Source organism: Heliangelus exortis, chromosome 18 (assembly GCF_036169615.1).
Source record: "Heliangelus exortis chromosome 18, bHelExo1.hap1, whole genome shotgun sequence".
Taxonomy (NCBI): domain Eukaryota; kingdom Metazoa; phylum Chordata; class Aves; order Apodiformes; family Trochilidae; genus Heliangelus; species Heliangelus exortis.
In genome coordinates, this window is record NC_092439.1 from 1207268 (window position 1) to 1228445 (window position 21178).

The window sequence follows — 21178 nt, forward strand, 5'->3', positions numbered from 1 at the left end:
GCCAAGGTCAACCCCTGGGGGAGGTTTCATGGTCCCAGCAGAGAGGGGTTGGGAAATGCCAGCAGGAGGATGAAGGAGCAGCCTCCAGGTTTCTCTTTGTTCCAGGCTGGGTGAATGCAGGGGATGAAATGCAGGATCAAGGGAAGGCTGCTCGGGGGTGGAACCTCCTACAGCTTTTCACCAAGGTGGTTGCTCAGTGTCCAGAGGTGACCCAGAGGCCCGTGCCAGGCCATGGGACTTCCCAGCTCAAGCCCACCTCGTTTCACCTCTGCTGGGAGATTTCTGGCAAGTTGTTTCTGCTTGATCTCTGCTTAAATTCTTCCTCTAGCTCTTCTCTCGTTGTCTCCAAGCAGGTCCCACTCCAGAGAGGGTTTTCCAGCTGGGAGATGCCCCCCTGCTGAAGAAGACACCTCCAGCAAGGAGCTGAGGCAGAAAGGAAGCATCCAACCCATGCCAGGGACCAACTGCACCCCCAGCACTGAGTTCAGCTTCACGGGGTTCACCGAGGACCCGGTGGCTCAGGTCCTTCTCTTCCTGATGTTCTTGCTCATCTATCTCGTGTCCCTCCTGGGGAACCTGGGGCTGATCACCTTGATCAGGGCCAGCCCTCAGCTTCACACCCCCATGTACTACTTCTTGGGCAACCTGGCCTTTGCAGACCTCTGCTCTTCCACTGTCATCACCCCCAAGATGCTGGTGGATTTTCTGGGTGAGAAGAGAACCATTGCTTACTCGGGGTGTGTAGCTCAGGTGTTTGTTTTCGACCTCTTTGGGATGGCTGAGTGTTTCCTCCTGGCCTCCATGGCCTATGATCGTTACGTGGCCGTTTGCCAGCCCCTCCTCTACTCCTTTGCCATGTCCCCAAAGTGCTGTTCCCAGCTGGTGGTTGGCTCCTACCTGGTGGGCTTGGCAAACGGCGTGGGACAGACCATCGGCATGCTCAGCTTGTCCTTCTGCAGCTCCAGCACCATCGACCTCTTCTTCTGTGACATCTCCCCTCTGATTGCCCTCTCAACCTCTGACACCACCCTCAGCCACCTCATCCTGAGAACTTCAGCCTCCTTGTTTGGGGTCTCCAGCGTCTCCATCGTCCTCGTCTCCTACCTGGCCATCATCTCCACCATCCTCAGCATCCAGTCCAGCTCAGGGAAACTCAAAGCCTTCTCCACCTGCACCTCCCACCTCTCCACTGTCAGCATCTTCTACGGGACATCACTTTTTATGTACCTGAAGCCCAGCTCAGACAGCTCGAGGGAAGATAAATGGGCTGCAGTGCTCTACACCGTGGTGACTCCCATGCTCAACCCCTTGATCTACAGCCTGAGGAACAAGGAGGTGAAGGAGGCTTGGAGGAGACTCACAAAGAGAAAATGAGCTTGAACGTTGTGAGTCTGGGGACAGAGAGAATGGAAATGGGCAGGGGTGTGAGGGGGGGATTGCTCTGGTTTGGAATAAATAGCTCAGACTGAGACAATTTCTCGGAGCTTCTGCACTTTGAAGGAATCACAGAATCCCAGGTTGGGAGGGACCTGAACTGAGCTGGGTCAGATGAGATCTGGTGCTGGGGTATCCCCCCCTTCCCTGGGGAGACCATTCCCATGTCCAGTTGTTCTCAGAGTGAAAAATTTCCTTCTGGTGTCCAATCAGGAGCTCCCCAGGGATAACTTGCACCCATCCCCCCTTGTCTTCTCCATGGGAGCCCTGGTGTCACCATCCAAGAGTTTTTCTTCTTCATACTCAGACCTCTTGAAACCTCCCCAGCACCCAATGTCCCAGCTGAAACCTGAGGTTCCAGGAGGCAGCTGGGTGACCCAAACACAGCCAGAGAGCATCTCAGAGCTGGGATGTGGGAGTGATGAATCCCCCTGGAGGGCAGATCCCAGCCAGGAGTCTCCCTCCACTCCTCCACCCCTTTCCTTCTCCCGTTGCCAGCACCAGAAGCCATCATCTCCCTGGTTCCCTGCCCAGAAGAGCTCAGGTTCTGTTCTTCAAACCCCACATTTTGCTGCTGCTGGTGCCTCCAGGACCCTGAGGAGACCTTGATGAAATCCACTCAGGTTCCAAGAGGTTTGTTGAGCCATTAAGTTCACACAGGGCCAAGCAGTTGGGTCCTTTTTTTGTTCCCAAGGTTTCCTCCTCATTCCCTGCTTATTCTTTAACCCTTTGCCCTCCCAGTCTTATCTTATCAGCTCCCTTGGGCCCCCCCTGCCCTGGAGGGGGTGGCCTTGGCCAACTCATCCCCTTCCCCCCCCCACACTGTCCCCTTGAGCCTTTGGGGACAGGGAATGTCCCTTGGGAAAGGCAGAGTCTGGGTTTGGCCTTGAAACTCGATGGCCAAGGCATCTCCCTCATGTTTTCCAAAGAGATTGGGGGAGAAAGTGTCTCCTTTTAAACACAGTTTGCTGCCCTGGAGTGAAAAAAAACCCAAAACCCAACAACCCCAATCTCCTGAGGTCCTGGGGGAAGAAGGAAGGAAGGAGGGAAAGAGTTCTGATCCTACCACTGCTCCCTTCCATCCTGTCTCTGCCTTTGCCCCCACTCGTGGCTCAGAAAGAGGTTTTGAACCTGAGAAATGTGCATTTCCCACACCTGGAGCAAGGGGGAAGTGAGAAGGGGAAGGTTGGGGTGAGCAAAGCCAAGGAGACACCCAGGGCAGGGCTGCTCCCAGCTGGCTTCAGACCCCTGGGGTGTCAGCACCCCGGGGAGGGGGAAGGTTCTGGGGGGGACAGTTCTGGAGGGGGGTGGGTGATGCTCTGCACTGTGCAGCCCAGCAGTGGCACTGGGAAGGACTGGGTTGGATGCTGGCAGATGTCATTTGTGTCTCTGAGATGAGCTCAGCTCCAGCAGCCCCCAAAAAGAGGGAACAAGGAGGTGACCACCAAGGCGTGAGAGGTTTGTGAAGGGGAAGAGCAGCCCCCTCCTTCCCAGCTGGAAAATAACTGGGGTTGGGTCTCCTCCCCATCCCTGGAGGCGTTTAAAGGTATTTGGAGCTGGTCCTTCAGGACATGGGTTGGGAGCTGACTCTGGTGTTGGTCAGAGGTTGGACTGGAGGAGCTTGGAGGGCTCTTCCAACCTAAAACGTTCTGGGATTCTGTGATCCAAAGATATCAAAGGAAATTTAAAGCAAAGATGTCAAAGCAATTCACCACGACCCTGTCTGCAATCAGCTGCTCTTTTCTCCAAGGAACAACCCCTCCCGTGGTTCTCCCCTCCTGCTTTCCCAAGCACCAAACACCCATCCCAGGGCAGGTGGTGATTTGGAAGCCCACGATGCAAAATGGTTTCTTCAGGGCAGCTCTGGGGCCCAAAATGAGCAGGTGGGAAATCAGAGAGACCTCAAAAAAGGGGCAAATGCTGAGTCCCCAGGGAAGAATTGAACCAGGACAGGCTGGAGAGCAACGGGGTAGAGAAGGAGGTGGAGGTGAAGAATTATCTGGTGGCCACCACCAAGGTGAAGAATTATTTCAGACACCAGGGCAGGCTGGAGAACAACTTGGCACGGAAAAAGGTGGAGGTTCTGGTGGCCACCAAGGTGAAGAATTATTTCAGACACCAGGACAGGCTGGAGAACAACTTGGCAGGGAAAAAGGTGAAGGACCTGGTGGCCACCAAGGTGAAGAATTATCTCAGGCTGGAGAACAACTTGGCAGGGAAGAAGGTGGAGGATTTGGTGGCCACCAAGTTGAAGAATTATTTCAGACACCAGGACAGGCTGGAGAACAACTTGGTAGAGAAGGAGGTGGAGGTTCTGGTGGCCTCCAAGCTGCAGAGGAGCCACCAAAGCCACCAGCAGAACGTTGGCAGCTGGGCAGGGGACTTTCCACACTGAAGCTCTTGAGCCACATCCCGAGGAATGGGGAAGTAAAAGCTGCTCTGAGAAGAGGAATTTTCCTGAAGAAACTGAGAGTCAGGCGTGGTGAGAAAAGGGAAGTGAGAAGAAATAGTAACAGGAAGTTCTGAAACCATCCAGGCGTGGGGTTGAGGTCACCTCTCGTGGGAGAAGGCTCTGGGTTTATTTTGTTTTTGTAATGTAAGGACAGAGGGAGAAAAATCAGTGATCTGAACACCAAAGTGTGAGGCCAGCAGGTGGGATGAGGGGGAAATGAAGGAAAGAAAGAAGAAGGAGGAATGAAGAAGGAGGAAAGAAAAAGGAGGGAAGAAAAAGGAGGAAAGAAAGGAGGGAAGACAGGAGGGAAGAAAAAGGAGGGAAGAAAAAGGAGGGAAGAAAAAGGAGGGAAGAAGAAGGAGGGAAGAAAGGAGGGAAGAAAAAGGAGGGAAAAAAGGAGAAAAGAAGGAGGAAAGGAGGAAAGAAAGGAGGAAAGAAGAAGGAGGAAAGAAGAAGGAGGAAAGAAGGAAAGAAAGAAGGAAAGAAAGGAGAAGCAAAGAAAGAAGAGAAGAAAAGAAGAAGAAAAAAGAGAAGAAGAAAAGAAGAGAAGAAGTGGAAAAAGAAGAAAAAGAAGGAAAAAAAGTACTGGTTGGGATCCTTGGAGAAGAAGTACCCAAGGGTGAGCTCCCTGTGCCACCTCATGCCTGGGGGAGGTGTCCCCTCCCTTGGGGACAACTCCTGGGGAGCTTCATCCCTGCCAGGGCTGCCTGGAGGAGCTCGGGTGGGAAACCTCTTGAGGTGGGAATGGAAAAGGAGGGAAAAAGAATTAAAACCAAGAAAGTGGCAAACTGAAAAAGCAGGATTCTCTTGGCAGACACATCCATCTGTACAGAGCACTCCTGGCTGGGTCTCCTCTCTGCACAGGGATTTGTCCCTTGTGACAAAATCACTCGAGGTGGCCAGGAGGAGCCTTTCCAGACTTGGTCTGAGCAATCCTGGGTTCTCCCGGGGGGGTTCCCCAAACCCCAAACCCCAAACCCCAAACCCCCCCCTCTGCCCAGAGGTTGTGCCCACCTCGTTTTGACTTTTCACGTTGGCCAAACCTCCCCCAAGCATCTCCCCTCCTGCTTCTTTATCTCCATCCAGGCAAACTCCATTTTCCACCACCCCCCCCAAAAAAACCCACCCCAAATAATTTATTTTAATTATTACTAATAATTTCTGCTTCCAGCTTTCCAAGGGTTGAGTCACTGTGATCAGGAGTCACCAGGTTCAGGGCAGTTTTTTCCATCTGATTTCTCACCAGGGGTTCCTCTTCTGGAGCCTTTGATTCATCTCAGCTCTTTCCCAACCCCACATTGGGGGGAGAGGAATTTATCTGGAAAAACTTCCCTGGTTTGCTCCACCCTGAGGAGCTCCAGGTGGCTGAAAAGTTGCTTTGGGTGTCAATTAATTAAATTTACAGAAATGAACTGGTAAATCAGGTGGATCCCAACCCCCCTCCCCTTGGGTTGGTGCCCACCATGATGATGGGGAAATAAATCCCAGCAGGAGGGGGGCTGAGGGTTTCTCCTCCTCTTCCTCCCCCCAGCAGCATCTGAGCCCCTTCCCCAATCCCTGAGCAGCTCCTGAGCCTGGAATCCCCACTCCTTGCAGCAGCTCTTTTGGATTCTCTGTGATCCCAAGAGATAAATCAAGTATTCCAAGAGAGGGATGGATCTGGTCTTCTGGTGATCTGCTTTAATGCTTTTATATCTATATTTATCTCTATATATATTAATAGATTTACATATTATGTTTATATGATTGATGTATATTAAATATATTTATATTGTATATATTTTATATATTATACATGATAATATATTTTAATGCAGTTGAAATATGGTTTCATAAATCCATATATATTTGTATGTTTATAGTATTACATATTTAAATATTATTATATTTTAATATATTATTATATCTTTATACATTATTATATTTTAATATATTCTTATATTTTATATATTATTATATTTTATATATTATTATAAGATATTACTACATTTTAATATATTATTACATTTTAATATATTATTATAAGATATTACTACATTTTAATATATTATTACATTTTAATATACTATTATATCTTTATATATTATTATATCTTTATACATTATTATATCTTTATATATTATTATATTTTAATATATTATTATATCTTTATACATTATTATATTTTAATATATTATTATATTTTATATATTATTATATTTTATATATTATTATATTTTATATATTATTATAAGATATTACTACATTTTAATATATTATTACATTTTAATATATTATTACATTTTAATACATTATTATATCTTTATATATTATGATATTTTAATATATTATTATATCTTTATATATTATTGTATTTTAATACATTATTATATTTTAATATATTGCCATACCTTTATGCATTATTATATCTAGATATTTTTATATGTTCTAATATTATTTATTTTAATCTTTTTAGATAATGGGTACTTATATATATTATTAAACCTTTTAATGTATTTTAATACATTTTACGCATTCCTATGTTTATAGTTTCAAAAATATATATTATATTATTATCTACTTCTCTATATTAATATATTCCAGTATTCCCACCCCCTTCAGCACCCCCAGGGATGGGGCAGCCACAGCTCCTGGGGGCACCCTGGGGCTCAGCACCCTCACCCCAAAGAATTTCACCCCCATTATCTCCTCTCCATCTCCCCTCTCCCAGTTCAAATCCATTCCCCTCATCCCATCCCTCCAGGCCCTTGTCCCAAGTCCCTCCCCAGTTTTCCTGCAGCCCCTCCAGGCACTGGAAGGGTCTCTGAGGTCTCCCTGGACCCTTCTCTTCTCCATCCTGCCCAACCCCAACTCTCTCATCCTGGCTCCAGAGCTGCTCCAGCCCTCCCAGCAGCTCCCTGACCTCCTCTGGACTTTTCTTCCCTCATCCCACCAAGGAAGAAGAGCCTGGAAGTGGGAATTTAACTTCAGGTTAAATCAGGTATTTTAATCAGAGAAACCTTGGGGAGCATTATCCTTCATCCCTCCATCCCTCCCTCCCTCCCTCCCTCCCTCCCTCCCTCCCTCCCTCCCTCCCTCCATCCCTCCATCCCTCCATCCCTCCATCCCTCCATCCCTCCCTCCATCCATCCCTCCATCCCTCCATCCCTCCATCCATCCCTATCCATCCATCCATCCCTCCATCCATCCCTCCCTCCCTCCACCCATCCCTCCCTCCCTCCCTCCCTCCCTCCCTCCCTCCCTCCCTCCATCCCTCCATCCCTCCATCCCTCCATCCCTCCATCCCTCCATCCCTCCATCCCTCCCTCCCTCCCTCCATCCCTCCCTCCATCCATCCCTCCATCCCTCCATCCATCCCTCCATCCCTCCCTCCATCCATCCATCCATCCATCCATCCATCCATCCATCCCTCCCTCCATCCATCCCTCCATCCCTCCATCCATCCCTCCATCCCTCCTCCATCCATCCATCCATCCATCCCTCCATCCATCCCTCCATCCCTCCCTCCATCCCTCCCTCCATCCATCCATCCATCCATCCATCCCTCCATCCATCCCTCCATCCATCCATCCATCCATCCCTCCATCCCTCCCTCCCTCCATCCATCCATCCCTCCCTCCCTGGGATCCTTCACATTCCAGCACACGGCCCCTCCAGCTCCGTGGCTTTGGTTCTGGTGTCCATGGCAGCTGCCAAGTTCCCTTTGGCATTCGGAAGGCAGAAAGTTTCTTTCCTGGCAGCCCCATTAATTGGTCTCTGGTGGCTCGTTAAGGAGCAGGAGGAAAGTTGACTCTGAGAAGCTTCTGTGGGGATTAAGAAACTTTCCTTGGTGAAGCCCAGAAGGTCTCGTTAAGGTGATGACTCCTGGAAGGGTCCCTGAGGAGCACTTCTTGCTCTGGGAGGGGAACAGCTTCAGCTGTGCTGGAGAGGGCTGGGGCCACCTCTGTGCTGGGAGCCTCGTAATGGTCTGTGAGGGGCACCTCAACTCAACCCAACTCAGCTCAACTCAGCTCAACTCAGCTCAACTCAACTCAACTCAACCCAACCCAACTCAACCCAACTCAACTCAACTCAACTCAACTCAACTCAACTCTCAACTCAACTCAACTCAACCCAACTCAACTCGACTCAACTCAACTCAGTTCAACTCAGTTCAACTCAACTCAACTCAACTCAACTCTCAACTCAACCCAACTCAACCCAACTCAACTCAACTCAACTCAACTCAACTCAATTCAACTCAACTCAACTCAACTCAACCCAACTCTCAACTCAACCCAACTCAACTCAACTCTCAACTCAACTCAACCCAACTCAACTCAACGCAACTCAGAACAACTCAACTCAATTCATCTCAACTCAACTCAGCTCAACTCAACTCAACTCAACACAGAACAACTCAACTCAAGTCATCTCAAGTCATCTCAACTCAATTCATCTCAACTCAACTCAACTCAACTCTCAACTCAACTCTCAACTCTCAACTCAACTCAATTCATCTCAACACAACTCAACTCAACTCAACTCATCTCAACTCATCTCAACTCAACTCATCTCAACTCATCTCAACTCAACTCAACTCAACTCAACTCATCTCAACTCATCTCAATTCATCTCAACTCAACTCAACTCAGAGCAACTCAAATCAAAACTCAACTCAAAACTCAACTCAACCCAAAACTCAACTCAAGCCCAGGTTGAGTCTCTGCTCTTCCTGATGTTGGTTCTTCCAATGTGCCCCTCCCTGTCCACACTGCTGGGAACATTTCACTGGGAAAACAGTCCAGGAGCAGGAAAAATATGTCCAGGTGGTGCAACACAGCAGGGTGAAGAAAGAATGAGGACACTTCAGGAGGAGCTCATGACACCTGGAGCCCCACCTGAGCTGCTGGCTGGGGCCCAGGGAAGGGAAATTCAATCCAGGTGAAGAAGATGGGGTGAGCAGCTCCTAAACTCCCAGTTTTTAGGACAGGTTTATGGGGAAAGGTGGGAAGGAGAGGAGGTCTGCCTGCCCAGTGACATCTCCTGTCCATCTGGAGGATCAGAAGAGCTGATGGTCCTGTGCTGCATCCTCCTGGAAACCCAAAGAAAAACATTCCACATTGCCAAACACATCCCTGGGGATGTAATCCCTGGGTTTTTTTTTTTTCTCTTAGGAAGCTGTCTCCTCACCAATGTCCTCTTCAGGGCCTCCTTCAGCTCCTGGTTCCTCAGGCTGTAGATGAAGGGGTTCAGCAGAGGGACCAGTTTGTCCCTCCCCAGGATAGAGGTGAAGCTGGGCCAGGAGGTGCAGGAGATGGAGCCATGGTGGGGGGTGATGGTGGGGAGGGGAGTGACCAAGATGGAGGCTTGGGATGTGAGGATGAGGATGAGGATGAGGATGAGGGGAGGATGAGGATGAGGATGAAGGATGAGGATGAGGATGAGGGGAGGATGAGGATGAGGATGAGGATGAAGGATGAGGATGAGGATGGGGATGAGGGGAGGATGGGGATGAGGATGAGGATGAGGATGAGGATGAGGGGAGGATGAGGATGAGGATGAGGATGAGGATGAGGATGGGATGAGGGGAGGATGAGGATGAGGGGAGGATGAGGAGGAGGATGAGGATGAGGATGAAGGATGAGGATGAGGATGAGGATGAGGGGAGGATGAGGATGAGGGGAGGATGAGGATGAGGATGAGGATGAAGGATGAGGATGAGGATGAGGATGAGGGGAGGATGAAGTTGGAGGTCAGGATGAAGTTGTCTGTCAGGCCACAAGAGATCCTCACCACTCTGCAGCTGACTGGGGAGAAGTGGGAACTTTCAGGCAAAATTCGGATATTTTGGGTGTTTATTTTGGAGCAAAACTGTTGGTTTTTTGTTTTTTTTTTTTTCCTACTCCACCAGGCCATAGGGTGGTGGATGACCAAGTGAAGAAGGCAACACTGTAGGTGACATCCAAATCATTCTCAGACTCCCCAGCTCGGATGCCAAGGCCCTGAGGTACCTACAAATAACTTGGGGGGAAAAAAAAATAATATTTAAAAAAACCCCAAAACACCGCAGCTCCACAACGAGCTTTTTATTTCTCAAAAAAAAAAAAAAAAAAGATGTTTCCCAGTTCCTGGCGGGTTCCTTCTCAGGTGCCCAACGAGAGATCCCAAATCAGGCCAGGAACTGGCTGGGGTGTCCTCACCAGCCCAGGCCCCGGTGTTGATGCCACCAGAGGGTTCATTTCACACCTTTTAATTCCTTTTGATTTCCTCCTCAGGACGCTGCTGAATGAAACGGATTGGGGAGGAAACTTGAATTAATTAAACTCCAGGCACATCTGAGGAGTCTGTCTGGGTTAACCCCTGCAGCTCAGGGGTTCCCAAACACAAAGGATCTGTTCCCAAGCCAAGGGGAAAATTCTGGATTGATTTCTAGAGCCCCTTCCTGACCCATTTCTGGATTGATCTCTGGAATGATTTCCAGATAATTTGCTAGACCCACTCCTAGACAGTTTTCTAGATTTTCCTAAATTTTTAATTTTTTTTCTAGATTGCTTTTTACAGGATCCCTTTCTGGATCCTTTTTTATTCCCTTTCTGGACCATCTCTCTAAATCCCCTCGTTGGCTTTCTGGAGAGTTTTCTGGATTCCTTTCTAGATTGGTTTTCCTAGATCTTTCCAACATCTGAAATACATTTTATATATTTTTATGTGCTATATATTTTATATATTTATATCTTAATATATTTATATTTTGATATATATTTGTAATAGAATTTAATATACATTTGTGTGCATTCTGGTTCAAACTTTGGGAAGTCTCTTTTAATCATGGATACGACTCATTTATCCCAGGAATCCCTGAATCCTTGCTTTTCCCCCTTTTCTGCTAGAACTGGGAGGGTCACCCTAAAACCTGAGGGGGACCCTGAGGTTCTGAGTGGATGAAAAGCAAACCCATCTGAAAAGCAGAACCCTTGGCAGGATAAATAAAATAAAAAAGGATAAATTAAAAAAAGGGAAAAAAGAAAAAAAGGAAGTAAAGAAGGAAAAAAGGAAAAAAAAAAAAGAAGGAAATAAAGAAGGAAAAAAAGGGAAACAAGGGAAAAAAGGGGAAAAAAGAAAAAAGGAAATAAAGAAGAAAAAAGGGGGAAAAAAAGGAAAAAAAAGGAAATAAAGAAGGAAAAAAAAGGAAAAATATAATAAAGAAGGGGGGAAAAAAGGGAAAAAAAGAAGGGGGAAAAAAAAGGGAAAAAAAGAAGGTGCAACAGAGTTCTGGAAGCCCTTTGGGTGTCTGAAGGGCATCAGGAGCCCCCACTCATGGCAATGAGCACTCGTGGATCACTCAGGGGCTTTGGGCTGAGCTTGGTGCCACCCTGGAAATGGATTTCGGGACATTTCAGGCCTTTCAGAGGTTCCCCAGGTGGTTCCTGCAGCCCAGGTGAGGTTGGAGCTGCTGCTGCCCCTGTTTTCCAGGACTGGTCCCATTTGGGTACCCAGGACCTCCACACCTGAACTGGTGACACTGGGCTGGCACCACATCCCAGGGTGTGAAATGGGTGTTGCCAAAGATGATTAATTAATTACCTGGGTGAACTAATTGGCCTTGATGGCCCTGACCAACCTCAGCTGGAGCCTCCATCCCACCCTCTGCCCCTTTGCCCAGGAGCTCTATTTAAGCCCAGCCCCAGGTTCTGGTTCTGGTTCCTCCAGGCAAGGTTCATACTGGTTTCCAGTTCAGGAGCTGTGCCCCCCCTGGGGGGCTCCTTTGCCCCCCCAGTTCCTGATGCTGGAGCTGCCCAGACCTTGGATTTCTGGGGTGAACTTGGCCCAGGTCTCAGCTCTCTGGGATGGGAGATGATTGGAGAGAGGTTGTGTGGATTATTGGAGATAAATTCTGTGGATTATTGGAGATAGATCCTGTGGATTATTGGAGGTAGATTCTGTGGATTATTGGAGGTAGATTCTGTGGATTATTGGAGATAAATTCTGTGGATTATTGGAGGTAGATCCTGTGGATTATTGGCCATGTTGTAGTCAGGTTTTAGCCGTGTGGGATGAATTTGTTCTACATTTGCCTCTGGATGGTGCACGGGCCTCTTTCCTCCTCTTTCTTTTCCCCTTTCTTTTTCCCCCCCTTTCTTCTTTTCCCCCCCCTTTCTTCTTTTTTCCCCCTTTCTTTCTTTTTCCCCCCCTTTCTTTCTTTTTCCCCCCCTTTCTTTCTTTTTTTCCCCCTTTCTTTTTTTCCCCCTTTCTTTTTTTCCCCCTTTCTTTTTTTCCCCCTTTCTTTTTTTCCCCCTTTCTTTTTTTCCCCCTTTCTTTTTTTCCCCCCTTCTTCTTTTTTCCCCCCCCCTTTCTTCTTTTCCCCCCCCTTTCTTCTTTTTTCCCCTTTCTTTCTTTTTCCCCCCCTTTCTTTCTTTTTCCCCCCCTTTCTTTCTTTTTCCCCCCCTTTCTTTCTTTTTTTCCCCCTTTCTTTTTTTCCCCCTTTCTTTTTTTCCCCCTTTCTTTTTTCCCCCCCCTTCTTCTTTTTTCCCCCCCTTCTTCTTTTTTCCCCCCCCTTTCTTCTTTCCCCCCCCTTTCTTCTTTTTTCCCCTTTCTTCTTTTTTCCCCCTTTCTTTCTTTTTCCCCCCCTTTCTTTCTTTTTTCCCCCTTTCTTTTTTTCCCCCTTTCTTTTTTTCCCCCTTTCTTTTTTTCCCCCTTTCTTTTTTTCCCCCCCTTCTTCTTTTTTCCCCCCCCTTCTTCTTTTTTCCCCCCCCTTTCTTCTTTTTTCCCCCTTCTTCTTTTTTCCCCCTTCTTCTTTTTTCCCCCTTCTTCTTTTTTCCCCCTTCTTCTTTTTTCCCCCTTCTTCTTTTTTCCCCCCCTTTCTTCTCTTTTTTCCCCCTTTCTTCTCTTTTTTCCCCCCTTTCTTCTCTTTTTTCCCCCCTTTCTTCTCTTTTTTCCCCCCTTTCTTCTCTTTTTTCCCCCCTTTCTTCTCTTTTTTCCCCCCTTTCTTCTCTTTTTTCCCCCCTTTCTTCTCTTTTTTCCTCCCTTTCTTCTCTTATTCCTCCCTTTCTTCTCTTTTGTCCTCCCTTTCTTCTCTTTTTCCCCCCTTTCTTTCTTTTTTTCCCCCCCTCTTTCTTTCTTTTCCCCCCCCTCTTTCTTTCTTTTTTTTCCCCCCTCTTTCTTTCTTTCTTCTCCCCCTCACCCCCCCTTAGGACACCACCTTTCTCCTTTCATTATAATTATTAATTATTTTTATTTTCCTGGAAGAGTTTCTGCCTCCCAAAGCCCCAAGGCAAAGTTCTGCTGGGGCCTTTTTTTAATTTATGCCCCCGGCGCTTCGTTAAAACCCAAAAAGCAAAAGGGGGGTTTGGAGGGGGTGGAAAAGTAATTAAAAATAAACAGGAACCCTGAGCCAAACCAAAAAGGAAATAAAGGAAAATAAAGGAAAAAGGATTAAAAAACAAGAATTAAAAATGAACAGAATAGAAGGATGAAAAAATAGAATAATTAAAAATAAAGAAAAAAGGATAAAAACCCAGAAGAATTAAAAATGAACAGAATAGAAGGGTGAAAAAATAGAATAATTAAAAAGAAAGGAAAAAGGATTAAAAAACAAGAATTAAAAATGAGCAGAATAAAAGGCTGAAAAAATAGAATAATTAAAAATAAAGAAAAAAGGATAAAATAACACAAGAACTAAAAATGAACAGACTAAAAAGATGAAAAAATAGAATAATTAAAAACAAAGAAAAAGGATTAAAAAACAAGAATTAAAAATGAACAGAATAAAAAGATGAAAAAATAGAATAAATAAAAATAAAGAAAAAAGGATAAAATAACACAAGAACTAAAAATGAACAGACTAAAAAGATGAAAAAATAGAATAATTAAAAACAAAGAAAAAAGGATTAAAAAACAAGAATTAAAAATGAACAGAATAAAAAGATGAAAAAATAGAATAAATAAAAATAAAGAAAAAAGGATTAAAAAACAAGAATTAAAAATGAACAGAATAAAAGGCTGAAAAAATAGAATAATTAAAAATAAAGAAAAAAGGATTAAAAAACAAGAATTAAAAATGAACAGAATAAAAAGATGAAAAAATAGAATAAATAAAAATAAAGAAAAAAGGATAAAATAACAGAAGAATTAAAAATGAACAGAATAAAAGGATGAAAAATAGAATAATTAAAAATAAACCTTAAAAAATTATGAAAAAAACAAAAAAGGGATGAAAAAATATTACAGTACTTAGGAAAAAAGGGGTTCAGCAACTCATTTCTCTCCCTTCCCTGTCCCAGTGTCACCTCCCAGGGCTCCAAACACGCAAAAAAAAGGATGGAGAGGGGAGAAATCCTAAATAATGGCTCGGAAAAAAGATCCCAAGCAAGATTTCTGAGGTATTGTCACCATCTATTGGGTGCTTTTGGAAATACCAATTTTTTTAGAGGTCAAAACTCCTTTTTTTAGGTGCTGGTGAGCCTTGGGGTGACCTGGATTGGGTTTGTTCAGGAAATTATCAATAAATCAAAGTTCAGCCCCTTGAGATAATTTCTGCCCCCACTCCTGAGCCTGTTTAAAAAAAAAACAAACAAAAAAGGACAAAATTGGGTGATCAGAGATGAGGCTTCGGGTTTTCTGTTGCCTCGGGGCAGCTCTGGGGTGAGTTTTGGGGTTTTTGTGACCTGGAGGCCTGGGGAATTCTTCTCCTCTCCAGTCTCCTGAGCCCAACCACACCCAACCCAAAGGGATCATTTTCGTTTTTAAATGGTGACCTAAGGCAAAGCTTTCCTAGAGAGCTACAAGGAATATTTTTTTTTCTTTTTTCTTTTTTTTCCTTTTCTTTTTTTCTTTTTTTCTTTTTTTCTTTTTTTCTTTTTTTCCTTTTTCCTTTTTCCTTTTTCCTTTTTCCTTTTTCTCCTTTCTCCTTTCTCCTTTCTCCTTTCTCCTTTCTCCTTTCTCCTTTCTCCTTTCTCCTTTCTCCTTTTTCTTTTTTCTTTTTTCTTTTTTCTTTTTTCTTTTTTCTTTTTTCTTTTTTCTTTTTTCTTTTTTCCTTTTTTCCTTTTTTCCTTTTTTCCTTTTTTCCTTTTTTCCTTTTTTCCTTTTTTCCTTTTTTCCTTTTTTCCTTTTTTCCTTTTTCCCTTTCCCTTTCCCTTTCCCTTTCCCTTTCCCTTTCCCTTTCCCTTTCCCTTTCCCTTTCCCTTTCCCTTTCCCTTTCCCTTTCCCTTTCCCTTTCCCTTTCCCTTTCCCTTTCCCTTTCCCTTTCCCTTTCCCTTTCCCTTTCCCTTTCCCTTTCCCTTTCCCTTTCCCTTTCCCTTTCCCTTTCCCTTTCCCTTTCCCTTTCCCTTTCCCTTTCCCTTTCCCTTTCCCTTTCCTTTTCCTCTTCTTTTTTTCTTTTCCTTTCTGAAAAGAACAAAGTTGGGGGGGGAAAAAAATCAAGGTTCTGAGCAGGGCTGCTGCAATCAGTCCTAATGGGGAATTTTATTTTTTTTTTTAGGATATATGAAATATGAAAAGGTTTTGAGTTGCTATTGGCCAAATGACACTTTCTGGTATTAATTTTTTTTTTTTTTTTTAAAAACCCTCCTGACCTGGCAGTGGGAGTTCTGGAGACCCATCTGGGCTTGGCAGGGGTTGAGCCACCCCTGAGGCTGAGGGGGGAGGTTTAGGGGGGTTTTAGGACGTTTGCTTTGGGTTTATTTTCCCCAGTTCTGGGAATACCAGGAGGGGCAGAGCAGGGTGTGCTGGCAGGGGGGGGGATGGTGCCCATCCTGGGAACAGGACACTTCTCCTCTCACCACCTGCAAGACCCTGAGAAGCAGCTGATCCTCCTCAGAGCCCGAAAAATCCCGAATAAATCTCGGGAAACACCAAGGATGGGCTCCTGGGCTGCTCCTAGGGGAGGAGGAGGAGGCTCTTGGAGCTGCCTTGCCCGAGAAACTGGAGACTCGAGGGGAAGGAGGTGGCCCAAGGGAAGGTTCTGCCCCAGGAGGACAAAGATAAAGGGCCTGGGGGTTGCTGGATGGGTTCAGCAGAGCCAGGTCCTGGCTGCTGAGCTGGGCACCACCTGATCCCAGGCTCCAGCTTCGTTTCATTTCTCTCCATTCATTTGATTTCTCTCCATTCCAGCCGCATCTTCAAGCTGCAGGGAGAGGTGGTTCCTGGCCAACAAGCCCCGGGTTCACCTCTCCCACTGCTTCCTGCAAAGCTTCCTTAGGGAAGGGGAAAAAAAAACAAAAACAACCCAAAAAACTAAACAGAACAAAGGTGAAGCTGGATTCGTTGTGAAATTCAGGTCAGTTCTCCAATGTCTGCGGCCAGGTGGACACAACCCCGACCCCAATCCCAATCCCAACTCCGACCCTGACCCCAATCCCAACCCCAATCCCAACCCCGACCCCAACTCCGACCCCAACCCCGACCCCGACCCCAACTCCGACCCCGACCCCAACTCCGACCCCGACCCCAACTCCGACCCCAACCCCAACTCCAACTCCAACCCCAGCTCCAACCCCGACCCCAACCCCGACCCCAATCCCAACCCCAACTCCAACTCCAACCCCAGCTTCAACCCCGACCCCAACCCCAATTCCAATTCCAACTCCAACCCCGACCCCAACCCTGACTCCGACTCTGACCCCAACCCCAGCTCCAACCCCGACCCCAACCCCAACCAACTCAATCCTCATCCTTCCCCTCGTGTCCTCCAGCGCCGGGCGGGTGTCTGGGAGGTTGCTTTGCCTCTGAAATCCTTCTGAATAACGAGCAGGAGACCAACCCCATTGCTCGGGGGACACCTGAAATGAGACGTGTGGGGCTGGAGCTTGACCTGAAGTTCAGCCAGAAGGTCAGCAAATAATTTGGGTGTCAGTGGGGATCCGTGTGCCGAGCCCTCGGGCCTTGGTCTCTGCTGTGGCTCTGTCAGGAGATGATGAATGTTCTCCTGGACCCCAAAAAAAATCAATGTTTGTTTATTCAAGCTGTCTCCTAGAGCATGGCTGGGGGAGCAGCTGGTGTCTCCTCGGGGAGCAGGGACAGAGCCAGCTGGAATTTCTCTCCCAGCTCAGTCGCCACCTCGCAAGTGAGAAGGGGGAGGTGGGATAAACCCTGGCTCAGACCAAGCTCAGCTCTGCACCATCCTTCTGGAGGGAAAAAAAATAAAATAAAATCCTCCTCCAGAAAGTTGTGTTCCACAGGGTGATGAGGGGGAAGGGTTTCAAGATGATGGAGATGAGAGCTTAGGAAGAAATTCTTCGCCGTGAGGGTGGTGAGACCCAGGTTGCCCCAGAAAGTTGTTGAGGGTCAGGCTGGATGGGGCTTGGAGGTGTCCCATGGCAGGGGGGTGGGACTGGGTGGTCTTTAAGGTCCTTTCAACCCGAAGCAGGCTGGGATTTGATTTATTTTTTTCAGTGCTTCCACCTCAAAATGATCTTCCTGGGACGGAGGGAGCAGAAATTTATCCCCCATGTTCTCACACTGGAAGCTGAGAAATAATCAATAAATCCCAGCAGCTTGGGTGAAAATCTTGGACTTCCACATGTGAACAGCTTGAGAGGAACAGAAACAGCCCAGTTGTTCATTCTTGCTTTTTTTCCCCCTCTTTCTCCACCTTCAATTGTCCACCCACCTCCAAGTGTGCTGCAGTCACCAAACGAGGAGCCCCGCCTGGAGAACTTGAGGTTTTAGACTTCAAATTGACTTAAACCAACCAAAATTGACCTCCTTAAGGTTCTTGGCAGATGCTGGTTGACGTTTCCGTTTGGAAGCCCCAAGCTGAGCTGCTCTGATGTCCAATCTCGTTGAATTTAATGAGACTTCTGCCCCTGGGTTTGTCCTCCTGGGCTTCACGGAGCGGGCAGAGCTGCGGCTGCTTTGTTTCTTTGTCTTCTTCACCATCTACGCGGTGACCCTGGCAGGGAACCTGGGTGTGGTTGTGTTGATCAGGCTGGATTTGGGCCTCCACACCCCCATGTACTTCTTCCTCAGCCACTTGTCTCTCCTGGACATCTGTTACTCCTCCACCATCATCCCTCAGGCCTTGTGGAGTTTGGTGGTGGCCAAGCCGGGGATTTCCTTCCCCGGATGCGTCACTCAACTCTTCTCCTTTGCCACTTGTGCCACCACCGAGTGCTACATCCTGGCTGCCATGGCCTACGATCGTTTTGTGGCCATCTGTAACCCCTTGCTCTACTCTGTGCTCATGTCCCAGAGGCTCTGTGTTGGCTTGGTGGCCGGGGCCTACCTCGCTGGGGTCATCAGCTCCACCATCCACACGGTCGCCATATTTCATCTCCCTTTCTGCCGCTCCAAGAAGATCGATCACTTCTTCTGTGATGGTCCCCCCCTCCTGGCCCTCTCCTGCTCTGACACCCACCTCAGCGAGCTGGTGGTTTCTGCTCTGGTGGGCTTCAACGTGCTGAGCACCACGGCCTTCATCGTCACCTCCTACTCCCGGGTCCTCGCCGCCGTCTTCCGGATGCGCTCCCCGCCCGCTTCCCGCAAAACCTTCTCCACTTGTGCCTCCCACTTGGTCTCCATCACTCTCTACTATGGCAGCTCCCTCTTCATGTACCTGAGGCCCAGCTCCAGGCACTCCTTGGAGGACGACAAGGTGGTCTCCATGCTCTACTCTGTGGCAATCCCCATGCTCAACCCCCTCATCTACAGCCTGAGAAACGCAGACATGAAGAGAGCCATGAGGAAAGCAAGAGGGAGAGTCCTCTCCTTGGCCACCCGTGGCTCCCAGGCTCCTGAAAGGAGGGGGGGACCCCTCCATGGTTAGAGATGGCACCTTCAAGAAGGAGCCTTGGATATTTTATCTTCAAAGAAGGAGGGTTAGAGATGGCACCTTCAAAGAAGGAGTCTTGGATATGGAACCTTCAAGAAGAAGTCTTAGATATGGTGTCTTCAAAAAAGGAGGGTTAGATATGGAACCTTGAAGAAGGAGTCATAGATATGGTGTCTTCAAAGAAGGAGGGTTAGAGATGGAACCTTTGAGAGGGAGGGTTGGATATGGCACCTTCAAGAAGGAGTCTTAGACATTGCATCTTCGAAGAAGGAGAGTTAGATATGGAACCTTCAACAAAGAGAGTTGGATATGGAACCTTCAATAAAGAGAGTTGGATATGGAACCTTCAATAAAGAGTCTTAGATATTTTATCTTCAAAGAAGGAGGGTTAGATATGGAACCTCTGAGAGGGAGGGTTGGATATGGCACCTTCAAAGAAGGAGTCTTGGATATGGAACCTTCAAGAAGGAGCCTTAGATATGGTGTCTCCAAAAAAGGAGGGTTAGAGATGGAACCTTCAAAAGGGAGAGTTGGATATAGAACCTTCAAGAAGGAGTCTTAGATACTGCATCTTTAAAGAAGAAGAGTTAGATATGGAACCTTCAAGAAGAAGTCTTAGATATGGCATCTTCAAAAAAGAAGGGTTAGAGATGGAACCTTTGAGAGGGAGGGTTGGATATGGCACCTTCAAGAAGAAGTTTTAGATATGGAACCTTCAAGAAGGAGCCTTAGATATGGTGTCTTCAAAGAAGGAGGGTTAGAGATGGAACCTTTGAGAGGGAGAGTTGGATATGGCACCTTCAAAGAAGGAGTTTTAGGTATGGAACCTTCAAGAAGAAGTCTTAAATATGGCATCTTCAAAAAAGGAGGGTTGGATATGGCACCTTCAAGAAAGAGTCTTAGCTATTGCATCTTTAAAGAAGGAGTTTTAGATATGGAACCTTCGAGAAGGAGCCTTAGATATGGTGTCTTCAAAAAAGGAGGGTTAGATATGGAACCTTTGAGAGGGAGGGTTGGATATGGCACCTTCAAGGAGTCTTGGATATGGAACCTTCAAGAAGGAGTCTTAGATATTTTATTTTCAAAGAAGGAGGGTTAGATATGGAACCTTTGAGAGGGAGAGTTGGATATGGCACCTTCAAGAAGGAGTTTTAGATAAGGAAACTTCAAAGAAGGAGTCTTAGACATGGCATCTTCAAAAAAGGAGAGTTAGATATGGAACCTTCAAGAAAGAGGGTTGGATATGGCACCTTCAAGAAGAAGTTTTAGATATGGAACCTCCAAGAAGGAGTTTTAGATATTTTATCTTCAAAGAAGGAGGGTTGGATATGGCACCTTCAAGAAAGAGCCTTAGATATGGTGTCTTCAAAAAAGGAGGGTTAGAGATGGCACCTTCAAAAGGGAAGGTTGGATATAGAACCTTCAAGAAGGAGTCTTGGATATGGAACCTTCAAGAAGAAGTTTTAGATATGGAACCTTCAAGAAGGAGTCTTAGATATTTTATCTTCAAAGAAGGAGGTTTAGATATGGAACCTTTGAGAGGGAGAGTTGGATATGGAACCTTCAAGAAAGAGGGTTGGATATGGAACCTTCAAGAAGAAGTTTTAGATATGGCACCTTCAAGAAGGAGTTTTAGATATTTTATCTTCAAAGAAGGAGGGTTGGATATGGCACCTTCAAGAAAGAGTCTTAGATATGGTGTCTTCAAAAAAGGAGGGTTAGAGATGGAACCTTTGAGAGGGAGGGTTGGATATGGAACCTTCAAGAAGGAGTCTTAGATATGGAACCTTGAAGATGGAGTCTTGGATATGGCACCTCCAGGAAGCAGGGAGTGGCTGGACCTGGGAGCAGGACACTTGGAGGTCACATTTCTCCTTGAACCAGCACGTGCAGTGACCACACAGGGGCAGAACAAATGTCATTTAACTACGACTTCAAATAAATATTATTTCTTATTTAAATATTACAGGAAAGTAATAAACAGGCTTCAGAGAGCTGAATGGTGGCTTTGTCCTGCCCACATCCACCCAAGCAGGGGCTGAGCTCCTGTTTTCCCTTGCTGAAAGTCCTCTGGGGATGTTCCCAGGATTAGGAGGATGTTCAGTGAATTTTCCAGGAGTTTTAGGTCTGAGCCAGGAGGTGAGGTGGCAGCTGGGCTGCTGTGGGGGTCATCAAAGTGGTCAATGGGGACACCTCCAGTCTGAGCTCTGCTCTGCCAGGAATGGAGCTCAGGGATGGGAAGGACCCAAGTGCTGGGAAGGGAGAGGATTTTAGATCCTCCTTTTCCCCCTGAGCAGCCAAATCCTGGTGGAGCAAAGGCAGCAGGGAGTGGGCTGGAGCTCTGGCAGACCCACACCCTGCCCTTGCAGTTTCCTTTTGCTTGCCATGGATAATTTTTTCAAAGAAACCTTTGAAATAAAACAAATAATTTTTTTTTTGGTCCTGAAGTTGAGTGTGGGTGATTTTTTTAAGTTGCTTTCCCTCCTCTACAAACCTTGGGTGTAGCCCAAGAAATGAAAAAGCCCCAGGGAAATCCTTCTGGA

General features: G+C 46.6%; 2 protein-coding genes across 2 annotated transcripts; both read left to right on the forward strand.

The window, feature by feature from the left end:
- The first annotated feature begins 315 nt into the window (after positions 1-315).
- LOC139804496 (olfactory receptor 5G3-like) lies at positions 316-1412 on the forward strand. Its single transcript, XM_071761762.1, has one exon. The coding sequence runs from the start codon at positions 451-453 to the stop codon at positions 1372-1374; it is 924 nt and encodes a 307-aa protein (XP_071617863.1). The 5' UTR covers positions 316-450; the 3' UTR covers positions 1375-1412.
- A 16150-nt stretch (positions 1413-17562) lies between these two features.
- LOC139804472 (olfactory receptor 8U3-like) lies at positions 17563-18692 on the forward strand. Its single transcript, XM_071761734.1, has one exon. The coding sequence runs from the start codon at positions 17634-17636 to the stop codon at positions 18627-18629; it is 996 nt and encodes a 331-aa protein (XP_071617835.1). The 5' UTR covers positions 17563-17633; the 3' UTR covers positions 18630-18692.
- The last annotated feature ends 2486 nt before the right edge of the window (positions 18693-21178 follow it).

What these genes read in the sequence shown, in the direction of transcription:
- LOC139804496 (XM_071761762.1), top strand. Translation starts at nt 451, where the DNA reads ATGCCAGGGACCAACTGCACCCCCAGCACTGAGTTCAGCTTCACGGGG.
- LOC139804472 (XM_071761734.1), top strand. Translation starts at nt 17,634, where the DNA reads ATGTCCAATCTCGTTGAATTTAATGAGACTTCTGCCCCTGGGTTTGTC.